The 14,176-nt window shown below is 34.9% G+C and overlaps 1 protein-coding gene across 1 annotated transcript; it reads left to right on the top strand.

Annotated features, from left to right (window-relative positions):
- The first annotated feature begins 823 nt into the window (after positions 1–823).
- Esp38 (exocrine gland secreted peptide 38) lies at positions 824–5,591 on the top strand. The gene is made up of 3 exons (NM_001256051.1): positions 824–910; positions 3,655–3,725; positions 5,375–5,591. Exons 2-3 carry the CDS (start codon positions 3,657–3,659, stop codon positions 5,546–5,548), a joined length of 243 nt encoding a protein of 80 aa, NP_001242980.1. The 5' UTR covers positions 824–910; positions 3,655–3,656; the 3' UTR covers positions 5,549–5,591.
- Positions 5,592–14,176: the final 8,585 nt, after the last annotated feature.

Below are 14,176 nucleotides of genomic sequence, written 5' to 3' on the forward strand. Positions count from 1 at the left end.
AATAACAGCTTTACTTTAAAAACCAGTAACTTGAAACAATCTAGATGCTCAGTAGCAGAAGAATGATAAAAGAAAATGTGTTACTTCTTCACAATGTAACACTATTCAACTATTAAAAACAGTGACATCTTGCATTTTGTAGCCAAATGGACAGAACAGAACAGTATCATCCTGAGTGAGGTAACCTAGGAAAAGCAATACATATGGTATGCTTTTGTAAGTATACCTTAGTCATAAAGTTTAGGATAACAATGTTAACATCTATAGACACAAAGAAACTGGATAATAAGAGGGGAGGGCAATTGAAGAATGTCCAAACCTATGACAGACAGGAAAGAATAATAATCATATATAGATGAAAACAAAACAAAACAAAACAAAACAAAACTGGGTATGAGAGCTGATGAGGAGGGGAAGAGTAATGGTGAACATTTGTGAACAGAGGGTGGCAGGAGAAGTCTGGGTAAGATAATGGAAACCAGTCTGGATCATTTCTTGATCTAGCTCAATCCTAGCATTGGTGATTGGGGCAGAATACAGGTAATGTATATGTGTGAGCCTAACAGAGAGTCTTACCACGGGATGATACAAAGACTGAGTTGACTACCTGTTGCCTCCAGGTAGGATTTCCAGAGAATGGATGTGGACAACAATAACCACCAATACCTCCAAACAAATATGTTCTTGCTTACAAGTTGTGAAGGGATAAAGAGAGAGCAGGAAATGAGGCAAAAGCTAACCAATGGCTGGCACTGATTGAGACCTATCCAATGTGAAAGAATGAACCTCTGACGTTATTAAGAGCAGTCTGCTATCTCGAAGAGAGAAAAGAAACATAACCATCTCTTAAGTGGCTTCATCCAACAGAGGTGGAGGCAGATGGAGACCCACATTCAATCATCAGGCAAAGGTGAGAATCTTGTGGAAGAATGGGATACAGAACTGAGCATTACTGAGGGGCCAAGGACACCACAAGTAGAACTTCAATGTCAGCTAACCTGTGTCCATAAGAGCTCACAGAGACTGAAGTCCAACCAAGAGCCTAGGCCCTCAAAATAAACATAGAAGACATGCAGCTTGCTTTTCGTGTGGAAACCCTAACAAGCAGAGTAGGTACAGTCTTAGTCTATGCACCCTGCCATTGAATCCCCTACCCCTCCCTGGACTCCATGGTTGGACTTTATTGAGAGAGAATGTGACCAGTCCTCATGAGATTATATGGTCTGGGGTCAGGTGGGACCAAACTGTTGCTCCTCTTCTTGTCAGAGTTAGGGAGGGGGGAAAAGAAAGGAAACACTGTGAAGAGATTTGGAGGAGAGAAAAGAAAGGGGATTTTATTGGTATTAAAATTAAATAAACAAAAAGAGTTCTGCCATAAGAACAAGAAGACAACATAGCATGAAAGAGAAAATACTGGGTAAAATATAGAAAAATTAGTAATACAGTTATTATGGGCATATACACACAAACAGACACACACACAAACATACATGCACACACACACACACACACTGAATAAACAAAGTGCTACTCCCACATAGTGAATATGGATATGAGTAACCCTTACATATCTCTTTTTTGGAAAAGTAGTAAAGGGAAATATTCAGGGGTAAAGAAAAAACAGTAGATTTTCGACCCAAAAATCACTTGCAGGGAATATATTCAGATCTGCTATCCCATGTCACTATCTTAAATATTCTGATGTTCAAGAATCAGAACCCAAGAAAAACACTTCAATTAAACCACTTTGCTAGAAAGAGTAGCCAATGTCACACAACCACGTCAGGCTTCAAATCTCTATAAAGAACTGCCTCTACAAAAAAAAAAAAAAAAAAAAAAAAAAAAAAGAAGAAGAGAACCAGAGACTGACAGAAGCACCAGACCCTGCAACAGGAGCTGCTCTGAATTAAAAGGTATGAACTAAACAATTTCAGCTAAGACTGTAGAGCATGTAAGTAAGTTTCAATATCAGATTACAATAGTTACAATGTTAACTATATAATGGCTAGTGAGACATCAGAAACCTTAATCTTTGATATATATAGGAAATTATGGGACTGCCCAGCCATCTTCACATAACAACCTGGTCAAATAGGAAGTAATATATAGCAACACATCATATTGAACGCTAGAAAACTCCATTTCAATGTATTTACTTATCTGTACAGGATAGTCAGACAATTGTTAAAGTGACAATTTGCTTAACGTGTCATAGGAAACTCAGGTTTTATTTACAATTCACTGTTTCCTTGTCCACCAAGTGGAAGAATGAATCCTATTAGTCTGAAGGTATGGGCAATGTGTCCATGTTTATCCAGAGTAACCAAGCATGTTTTGTAGGTCATTTGTTTTTATTTTTGTGTATGAAGTATGAACAAGAAAAAGACATTACAGATATATATAGAGAAATTCTGACACAATTTTTAGTCATCAATTCCAACAAATAACCCCTGATTTGAAAGAAAGTATTATGGAGTAAATGAAAATTTTTGATAAAAGTAAAAGAATAAATGATATTAAAAATAAGTAATGATGATATCATTAGAAATGCAAATAAAGAAAATATCTCATAAAAATTAATACATAAATAGAAACAAAAACAATTTTGTAGCAAAAAAATACCAACAAAAAACAACGAAAAACCAAACAGAACAAAAGTTTCATTAGACGCTTGCTAATTATGATTCTCTGTTACCTTTTAGCCAGATAGGAATTTGAAGCATGTAACCTAGTTTAAAACAAATGGAAAGAGGAGAATATGCACAGAATATATATATATATATATATATATATATATATATATATATATATATATATATTTATATATATATATATATATATATATACATATGTATGTATGTATGTATGTATGTATGTATGTATAAAGGTACCACCCTTTCTATTTACAAGTTAACCTATTTCTATAATTGCAGCAGGAAGATAAATGTATCCACACTAAGTAGCTCTTATCAGCGTTTAAAGAATGTGGAGATGGGAAACGCCAGGCAATGGAATAAAGCATATATGTTTGAACCTTCAGAAACATATCAAATTACCCATCTCCTAAAGCACAAATGAGTGAAATAAAATGGAATAAATATACATTTCATAAATTATGTTTATATTTTTACTAAAGGAATAAAATGAAATTAGATAAAAGTAGCTAAAAAAGCATAGTTTACAATTGTTCTTCAAAAATTTCATTTCTAATGTGTTGCTATATTTGTGTCTGCATAACAACAACCATGGCACACAAATTCATGTAAAGCATAGATGATAGTTTTAAACAGAGAACTGTAAAATAAAAATGATACACAGTGAAATGCAACTTTCAAAAATTTGTAATTATTTCTCAGATTTTCTTTTTGAAGACAGAGGAATAGAGTAATAGACTTGTTCAGAAGGAAGTTAGGGATAACTTTTGCAAATATACACTTGATAGGTAAAGATTTTTAGATTATGTGTCTGCCCTATAAAAGGCAAGGTTTGGATAATAAAACTACAGGATCCTTACATGTTTTCTCTTCCCTTGTTTTACCATTAAATAATTTGCTACATAATGTTGCTTCGGCATAACTTCTGTCCATATATTTGGTTACCATCTGTGTCTCATGCACTGCTTGCTTCTACTAAAACATCTTTGATTTGTTCCAGCAATGGCTTCATTCCCACTGATGTATTTCTTCATCATTCTGGTGTTTCCAACAATACTTCCTGAAGGAAGGGTAAGTTTAAAATGGATAATAATCTCAATCTACTTATAACCTTCTCAAATTGCAAACTAACTGACAGTAGTAAACGCGAAAGTGTCCTGTATGTGACACTATTCTGAGGGAGTGCTAGGACACTTAATAGTGCTTTTGTTAATAAGAATGAAAGTTTTCCCCTCTTCAAATCTGGCAGTGGCATGTGGCAATGGACACTTGAAAATGGAAATGCACTACAAATACACTGTATGGGCCAGGACTCCAATTAGATACTAAGGGTATTGAAGTTAATGTCAGTTGCAAAACATGGAAGATTCAGTTCAGATAAAAAGCATGCTTTCTCTCAGCATGTTCTCACTGTAAAATGTGAGGTTGGGACAAAATTCCAGTAGTAGACCAAGGATTTCATTTTAAGTAAAGCTAATTTTCTGGATCAAAAGCAAAAACTATACTTTAACATCTTTAGAGTATAACGTATGCCTCAATCTCAAAAGATAAATCAACCCTACCTTGCTGTATAGAATATACTTAAAAAAAATAGGATTGCTGATAAAATGTTCATTCAATATGAACTCTGTTAATATGGAGTATTTTATATTTATTCAGTAATTTTTAAAAATCTTCATAAAATGTTCTATTTACAGTCATTAAAAATTGGAATATAGTATAATAATCAGAGCATTAATATTACCATTTCTGCTAAGAAAGGTCATTTTTTTAGTTTGGAAAGGAACTTAATTTATATTTGGTTTTGAGCTTAATTGAAATAGAATTGTTATGTTAATGTTAGCTTAGATAAACTGCAGTGACTATTACAGATGTCTAGCATGCACTTTCTTTCTACATATAATTGGTAAATATGTTGGGTGTATTTGTTATAGCATAATCTAATAGTCTCTGTTCTAGGAAATATAAAATAGATATGATATATAGAAATATATTAGACAATGTCCATACCATATGGTGAGGTATTTAAAGAGACACATGGAAAATGTAAGAAAGTCAATCTTTGTTCATGAATAAGTGAATAAGTCAACCTGAAACATCAGAGACCATATACAATGTCACCTGTCTTTTACATTTGCTTATGTATTCCTCTTATTCACAGCAAACAAATCATTGCAGAAATTCAAGCTTAGGTCATGCTCTGACAATTGACAAGCATTATTTTACCACTGAATACAATACTCATAAGCATATATATATATATATATATATATATATATATATATATATATATACAAACACACACACACACACATATATATATATATACTAATGTATATATTTAAACCCATGCTTTTTGGATATTGGTTGCATTATTATCAGTAACATGAACAAAATAAACAGAAATCATTTTACTATATCAACTTACTCTTCAACAAACTAAAATATTTTGTGTTAATATCAGAAAATTATATGTTGGGAAGAAATGAAAAATTTGCACCGAATGTGAAACAGTCTTTTAAAATACTAAGTATGAACTTCCATTTTGAATTATCCCTTGAGTTACACCATCTTAAACTTTAGGTGAGAGGAGATTAGTGTACCCTGGAGGTCTAGCATTTGCCTTGCATTGATGGCCTATTCTCATCCTATTTCATACTGTACAAAGGAAATGATATAGGTTTTATGTTCCTTGTTGTAAAAATTAATCTTTTCCTCAGGCACTGAAACGGACTGAGGAAGAACCCCATATATCTGCTGATCTCAAGGTTGACTTCGAAATACCTGTTTGCCAAAGTAAAATAAATGACATAAATGTTATGTTAATGTCACGTGTCTCAGACCAAGGTGGTGTATTGTTTTTACCATTCAGATTTGTTTTACACACATGTTGAATTTATGTATTGCCTTGAATAAAGTTTAACTAGGTGGTTATTATAAATAATGGACGTGGTATACTTCATTATCACTCAAGGGCTTAATGTTAGGCATCAATAACAAAATTTTACTCACTCATGCAAAACTCATTTGACAAATAATTTAAAATAGTGAGGAATGAGTTTTTTTTTCTAAATAAACTAGGAGCCTCCTAGTGTCCAAGACACTATGTTCATTATTATTCTCTGTCTGTCCAGTCTGTATCCTATTCACTTAACCACAAAAACACAAGAAGAACAAAGAGTGAAAATCAACTCAGTATAATAAGAAAATTAGTCTCTCCACATGGAGGGAGAATAAAAACAGTTCTAAACATGCTGCGGATGTAACAGAAAGGTAGGTATTAGCATAACTTCAAAATTAATAACCTAACCTTTAATTTCTTAAAATAGTGATTCTCAATATTTGTAATGCATTAACACTTTTAAAAAGTGTCTCATATTTTGTTGACCAAAAAACCTAAAATTATTTACACTGCTACTCTTTAACTATAATTTTTTTTGTTTTTTGTTTTGTTTTTTTTTGTTTTTTGTTTTTTTTTGTTTTGTTTTTCGAGACAGGGTTTCTCTGTGTAGTCCTGGCTGCCCTTGAACTCACTCTGTAGACCAGGTTGGCCTCGAACTCCGAAATCCGCCTGCCTCTGCCTCCCAAGTGCTGGGATTAAAGGCGTGTGCCACCACCGCCCGGCAATTTTTAATATTATACATTGTGATATTAAAAATATGTGATATTAGCCCAATTTGAAATGAACATTTTATCCCCAAGGGGTGAGTACAAATAGGTTAAAACCCTCTATCTTAAATTCACAAGGCATAATTGTCTGGAATCTCAGTAAAATCATCATGGGCCCCTCACTCTTCCTTATTGTATTCTGATGAAAATGGAGTGAAATTATGTTATAATTCAGACTATGAACATTTTGCTTATACATCAGCAGCTATTGTGGGTTTTCTTTTCTTCTTTTATGTGATTGTCTGATTATTTCTTACATGGATATGATAGATTTGAATAATTCACATATAAGAGACTCTTTTCTCAATAAATAGTTTTCTGATTCTTACTTTTGTTGTTTCTGTTATTTGTGACAGGATGGGTTTAACATGGGCAGCACACATGGTCACGTGTTTGAAGTGATCCCTGGAACAGGGAAAAATCAGTGGCTATGACACTAAAGAAAATAACCCTTGTCCCCTGCTCCAGTGGCTCTCCACTAGAATTCTAGGAACGGAAACTCATAGGATTCTATGAGAGTGGCCCTATGAAAGAACTCCTAGCAATGGCATATATGAAACAAGAACATGGCATTTCCTGTAAACAGAAAAGAGGCTCCCTAACTAATCAGAAAGACTTCATTCAGCAACTCATTAAATATATGGAGAGACCAACAGCCTTGGGGCTTGGGGCTTGGCGATTCTGCAGAAAAGGGGGAGTAAGGATTGATAGAGTCAGAGAGGCCAAAGACACAAGTGTAAAGTCTACAGAATCAACTACTCTTCACCAATAATGGCTCTTTGAGATTGAGCTGTAAACCAGAAATCATGTATAGAATGGACCTAGGCCCTCAGCACTAATGTAAGAGTGATGATGCTGGAAATACATGTAGGACTCCTAAAGTGGGAGCAAGGGCTGTTTCTGATTATATTGCCTGCCTTTGAATCCCTTACCCTAACTGGGATGCCTTGTGTACCCTCAACTGAAGAAAATATACCAATCGTTACTGCAAGTTAATTTTGCTAAGTTGTGTGATATCCATGGGAGGCCTCCCACTTCTGAGGAGAAAAGGAGGAGTGATAAAATGAGGGGAAGGTGAGGGGAGAGCAAGGCACTGGGAAGCGAGAAGGGAGGGGACATTGCAAAAAGGATGTAAAGTAAAAAAAATAAAATACATGAATTAAATTAAAATATACTTATAATGTAAAAAACATGTTTCAGTGGTTATATCATGTTGCATACTCACATATTCATTAGAACTCATAGGGATTAAACTGACAGGTAGTATGCAGGAGTCTTAACATATGCCAATTATATACATGTTATGGCTTTTTCGACTGATGTTCTTGTGGAACTTCTAGGAGTGTTATCAGAGACTGACTCTGCTATCTACCTCTCCAGCTGTAACCAAGTCCTGTCTAGCTTTAGTAGAAGGGAAATTACATAGACATTGAATTCCCATTTAGTTGATACCAACCTAGGGCAGGTTTTTCTAAACTGAAAAAGTGCAGTAGATGGGAGTAGTAGTGAAGGTGGGGTTAGACTGGAATGAAAGTAGGAATAGATGTAAAATAAACTATATCTAAATATAACAAGGAATACATATATACATACATACATACATACATATATACATACACACGCTTGACTCTTTAAAAAATGTTTTAAAATATAGTCTTTCAGTTATGGGTTCACATAAAAAAAGTCTAAATACAATTAACAACTTTAACCAAGTAGGAAGAAGCAGGACACAGTTACAATGAAAACCAAGTAAAACCAATCTCCAATAGTATAAATCACTCAAAGCCCAATTATCTGGGAAATATTCAATCTTCTGGCCTCCTCAAGCTTCAGTCAGTTTTCTACTTCTGCTCTTTGCAGCACATTCAGTTTGTCTTCTAGGCTTTGGCTGGGTAAATTCACCGATGTTAATGATCTTGGTGGTCATCCAAACTCCCACAAAACTCCCAACTGAGCTCTCAACACTCAATTATTTTCTAGTCCAAAATTGCAAAATCTTAAAACAATCCTTCTTAAAACACGATCTGCTCTGTCATAGCAGGACCCAAATATCATGGTAACATCTTGTTTTAGTTAGATTTTTTTCTTGCTGTATTGAAACACATTGACCCCTCCCACCACCACTCCCCCCAAAATTAAATGAAGTTGTGGAGAATGGGTTTATTTGGTTTACAATTTGTTATGGCTGCTCATGATCTAAGGAAGTCAGAAAAAAGCCCAACATATTGAAGCCAACTGGACTCAGTAGTTGGTGCAGAAGCAGTGGAGGGGTGCTGCTTACTTCACTGTTTCAACTGATTTGCTGAAACAGAATTCATAGAGAACCCAAGAACCACAGCCCAAGGATTAAATCACAAACACTGGGCATTCTTCAATTAATTACCAATTAACAAGATTGTTTATAAACAGACCTCTGGAATTCATGCACACAAAGGGGTTTACCTCCTTTCAGATAATTCTAGTTTCTGTGGAATATAGCCTAGGTTATTACTGTCAAACACAACTGGTTTAATTGAAGTGTAGTTGCTAACCAACTTCAAACCAAGACACTGCAAATCACAACTCATTTTTGCATCTTCCCTCCATAAGGGGATATTGTATATGTATGATATAGACTGGCTTCAAAGGGAAGAAGATGAGATCCTCCAATGAGTTGATGTCCTTGGGCCTAGTATTTGACATAATGACAAAACAGTGTCACCGTAATCTTTAGATTAGGTATTATTAGATTCAGCTGTTCCACTGGAGAGTCAAAATTACAAGGTATATATCCTGATTCAGGTTAGCTTCATGGGAAAGCATAGAAACTAGAAGCCATTGTAAGGATGTATTGGAAGCAAGCATAAAGACACATACTTGGGAGAGTACTTAGCCATAAAATCAAGCATTAAAACAAGTTAGTGTTATCAAATTCAGGCAGCCATAATATAGTCATAGCTTTTGCTTCTTGGCATGCTTATAAATATACTAGGCATGTACATGACAAATTAATAGCTCTATGGTCTTCATAGTGTAACATATTCCTCACTTTAGGAGAGGAATTCTCAACATTCTTGATGCTGCAATGCTTTAATACAAATCCTCATATTGTGATGACCCTCATTTGAAATTATTTTGTTTCTCTCATACAACTGTACTTTTGCCACAATTACAAAATTATATATATATATATATATATATATATATATATATATATATATATGTGTGTGTGTGTGTGTGTGTGTGTGTGTGTGTGTGTATGTACGGCAGGATATCTGATGCTTGAAATCTAAAGTGGTCACAACCCACAGATTTAGTTCTGATGCTTTGACAGGTGCAGAGTAGCTTTTGCTTTGAATTGTTTGTCTATTGTGTTAATATTTTCTCTGTCTTGGTTGTGATCAATATTTTCATGTACTCATGTCTTCTCAATCTACTTGGATATGTGAAATTCATACATTTCAACTTCAGCAAAAGGCATTTATTAATCTGTGGAGTTTATGTATACATCAATGATCATCATCTTTCCTTTATATTTTATCTTAAGATGAAATTTAGTATTCTTATATGTTCAGAAAATGACAACATTTTCCACTTTTTTCCCTTCTTTTCATAATATGGATTGAAGCTCGGAACTATCAAGTAAACAGGGAGTAGAAGGGATACAACAAAAAAGAAAAATTTAGAGGATCTCTATTTCCTGATATAAATCTCTATATATGATATCATGACGACAATGGCACAGGAATTTTAAAGCAGAAAAATGTGCCTGTCTGTGCACATGCATATAAAAGTTGTGATATATAGATTTGGCAGCCTTAAAAAAGAGGACATTAAGCACATAATTTGCAATGAGAAGTCCTGAGGGAATTCGCTAGGAATTGACAAGTACAAGTGGACATGAGTAGGTTTGAGAATAACAAGTTTTATGTACGTTATAACATCTAAACCAATAACAGTGAATAAAAATATTTGTTCCTACTTTAGCCAAAATTACCACCATCACTTACACAAATGACAGAAAAGACAAATATGCATATGTAATATGTTGGAAGTACAACTCTTAAACACTATTGGTAGATTGTAATATTGCAGCCATTTTGAAATCAGTCTTTGAGTAGTCAAAAATATCAAACTAGAAATACCATTTGATATAGTGATTTATTCCGTGTCCAAATACCTACAGGAATTTCTATTCCACTGTATCAGTATTTATACATTTACGTTTATTTCTGCTGTGCTCACAGTAGTAAGGAAAGGGAGTCAATCGAGATCTCCATCACCTGAAAAATAAATAATAAATTTTGGTACAGGTACATACACAATGGTTTATTACTGAAACAAAAATTAAAAAACAAACAAACAAACAAACAAACAAACTAAGTCATGAAATTTGCAAGCAAATGAAAGGAACTTGGATAAATTATCCTGATTGAGGTTTCCCAGGCAAATAAAGATAAATGCAAACTTTGCAAAAAAAGGAGAGAGGTGGAAGCCAGGAGGAGACAAACAGCCCCCCCTACGCCCATTTTTCTTTATCGTTTTTTTTTCTTTTTTTTCTTTTTTCTTTTTTTTTTTTTTTAGTAAACCCAGCATGCCTGCCTATTGTCACGTAACTGTTGAAGAATTCCTCATGGGTTCTGCTAAATGAATCTAAAAATATTTACTACAGGTAGTGACACTGGATTGCAGCCCTGTATTACTTCCCAACTTGTGATTGTAGGTTCAACAGTCTACTGTTTTGTTTTTCCTCCTGGATATTTACCTTTGTTCCTTTTTTTTTTTATTTTTTATTATTGGATATTTTCTTTATTTACATTTCAAACCCTTTCCAAGTTTCCTGCCCCCTCAAAACCCTCTTCTGACCCCCCTCTTCTTGTTTCTGTGAGGATGTTCCTCCATCCACTCACCATTTCCCACCTTCCCACCTTGACATTCCTCTACACTTGGCCATCGAGGACCAAGGGCTTCTTCTCCCATTGATGCCTGACAAGGCCATCTTCTGCTACATATGCAGTTGGAGCATTGGGTCTGTACATGTGTATATTTTGGTTGGTGGTTTAGTCCCTTGGAACTCTGTAGGGGAGAAGGTATCTGGTTGGTCGATATTACTGTTCTTCATATGGGGTTGCAAATCCCTTCATCTCCTTCAGTCCTTTCTCTAATTCCTCCACTGGGAACCCCATGCTCAGTCCAATGGTTGGCTTTGAGCATCTGGCTCTGTATTTGTCAGGCTCTGGTAGAGCTCTCCCGCCCCACCAGGAGACAGCTATATCAGGCTCCGATAAGCAAGCACTTCTTGGCATCCAAAATAGTGTCTGTGTTTGGTGACTGTATAAAGTATGGATCCCCAGGTGGGGCAGTCTGTGGATGACCTTTCCTATGAATAGTAGTTTCGTGCCCATTTTCACTCTATGACAAGAAGATTAATTCATAGGGTTTTGTTCCCATTATAAAGGTATTACTAAATATTTTTGGATTTTATGTAATTTTTCATATTTACTGCAATATTTTCTTGCCTTTCTGTTGGTCTTACATTTTCAATGACACTGAATCTATAAAATATAGGTTTTTGCATTGAGTTTCAGCTTTGTGAACAATTATTAGAGTATTGATTGCCACCACTCTTTTTTACACCAACAATTGTTTGTTGAAAGAATTATTTATCCTTGACAGTGTTAAAGAATTTTGATCCTTATAATTCATATTTGACAGATTGCCAGAATATTAAAGGACTGTGAAAAATATCATAGACTATAAGAGTAGATTAATTAATCAGTTGAAGAATATGGGAAAAAACATGATTGATAATTACAAAATATTCTGTAGATAAAACAGGGAGATATTCTTCATTTCAGTTCATTTCAAATATTATCTTTAGTCTTGATTATTCATTGACTCATGTAGAACTTGTCAACACTTTACATCATAATACAAAGTACTTTTCTTTCACTGTCAGCCTGTGTGATTATATGTTGACATTTTAGCATTACATATCTGTTATAAACAAGAATCCAAGCCAATCAGTAGTGGTGCAAGCCCAGGACTTCAGAGGCAAATTCGGGTTTAACTATTGGAGAGTGATGCCTCCTTAGTCTACAGAGTAAGTTCTAGGACAGCCATGGTCTACAGAGTGAGTTCTAGGACAGCAAATGGGTAATGGACTCTTGCTGCAGACCCTCTGGGTCCCTTTGTCTGCATGGAACAAGTCTCTGGGGCAGATGGACAAGGAGTCGGCTGGTGACAGACAGACCAATACGTGAGATTGTGTAGAATCTGAATGTATTCTCACCAAGTGAACACCAGTCTTATTTAGTACAGAAAATACAAAGGGTAGCAGGCAAAGTACACTGAAGTTACCTGATACAAAACCAAGGAATGACTTTAAAAGGATTTATAGGAACCAGGTAGATTTTTACAGTAAAGATAAAGCAGTCCTGCCTAGGGTCAGTTTAGTGATAGGTAAGGATTTCACACTCTAGTGCTATACCTTTGAACCTTGTGAAGGCTAGCACCAGGGGGTTCTGCTCTTGGCAGGCCTCATGAATAATGTAATATCACAACCCCCCTAATTTCTAGGCCTTGCTAAATTCTTATATGAGTGTAACTTTTAAGTAACTGGAGAATCTCCATTTGTCAGAAGAATTCACCAACTTGCTTCTAATATGCAATCCAGCATGTACTGAAGATTTCTATCTCAGTGGGATTCTCTGGATCTATTATGGTATTCCCTTATTTGGGTGAGATTTGCTACTGTCCTTAGTAAATATTTTGCAGACCAGCTCTAAGCTACTGGCTCTGTCCTTTGTAATGCTTAATCAGTTACTGAATAGGTAAGTTCCTTTCTGCATTCTTGCTGGATTTCAAGCTCTTCTGCTTCTGGGACCTTGGAACACTGGAGAAACTTAACTATAACAGAATTTAATCTTAAAAGGTATTTATAATAAAATATTAAAAGAGAGCTTGTAGTTTCATACACCAGACTAACACAGGAATACAGTTTAAGTGTGTGGTATTTCCCGGTGTGCGTGGCATTTCCCCCTTTCTTTTCTTCAACCTAAATTCCAGGATGTCCCACCTCATCATAGCTATAGATCTCAGATCTTAAAGATGAGGGGAAAAACAACAATTACTAATAAAACAGTGCCAATAATAATAGCAAGTAGGATTATATATTGAACCCAATCTAGGGGATTCGATGCACTTATGTTATTTTTTAAATCTCTAGCCAATTAAATGTTCTAAGTGTCTAAATGACTTTTGCTAATATCTGAAATTTCTGTCTTTCTAGCCTTAATGTAGCTGTTGATCTAAAGCTGTGGTAAATACCTTTTCAAAGTTTGCATTCTCAGGGAACAAAGTTTGTGGGTCTCTAAAGGAAGAGGGTCTGTTAGTTTATCCAGGATGATTTTTTTAAGCTTGCTGTTATGAAAAACTATGGTCAAAAACAAACAAACAAAAAACCAAAAAGGAAATTGAGAAAGGAATGGTATATTTGGCTTACAATTTCATCTTGCTGTTCATCATCTCAGGAAGTCACAACAGGAACCAAAATTTGTATATGTTATAGGTTTTTTTTATGCTGTAATAAAACATGACCCAAAACAAACAAGCAAACAAACAGACAAACAAAATAAAACAAACAATACAAAAAAATAGCAACAGAAAAAGGGTTATTTTCTCATCATCTAAGGAATTCCGGACAAAACTAAAAAATGGCAGGAAACTGCAGGTAGGACCTGTTCTTGAAGCCATATAGGAGTGCTCCTTACTTGATTATTTCACCTGACTGCCTCCATCAGATTGTTTAAAAGAGAATTCAAGAACACCAGTCTAGGGATGGAAACACCCACAGTAGGCTTGGACTATTCCCA

This window comes from Mus musculus, chromosome 17 (assembly GCF_000001635.26).
Source record: "Mus musculus strain C57BL/6J chromosome 17, GRCm38.p6 C57BL/6J".
Lineage (NCBI taxonomy): Eukaryota > Metazoa > Chordata > Mammalia > Rodentia > Muridae > Mus > Mus musculus.

Coding starts and splice junctions, on each gene's coding strand:
- Esp38 (NM_001256051.1), top strand. CDS start 3,657: ATGGCTTCATTCCCACTGATGTATTTCTTCATCATTCTGGTGTTTCCA. Junction 3,726..5,374: donor CAATACTTCCTGAAGGAAGG/GTAAGTTTAAAA, acceptor TCTTTTCCTCAG/GCACTGAAACGGACTGAGGA.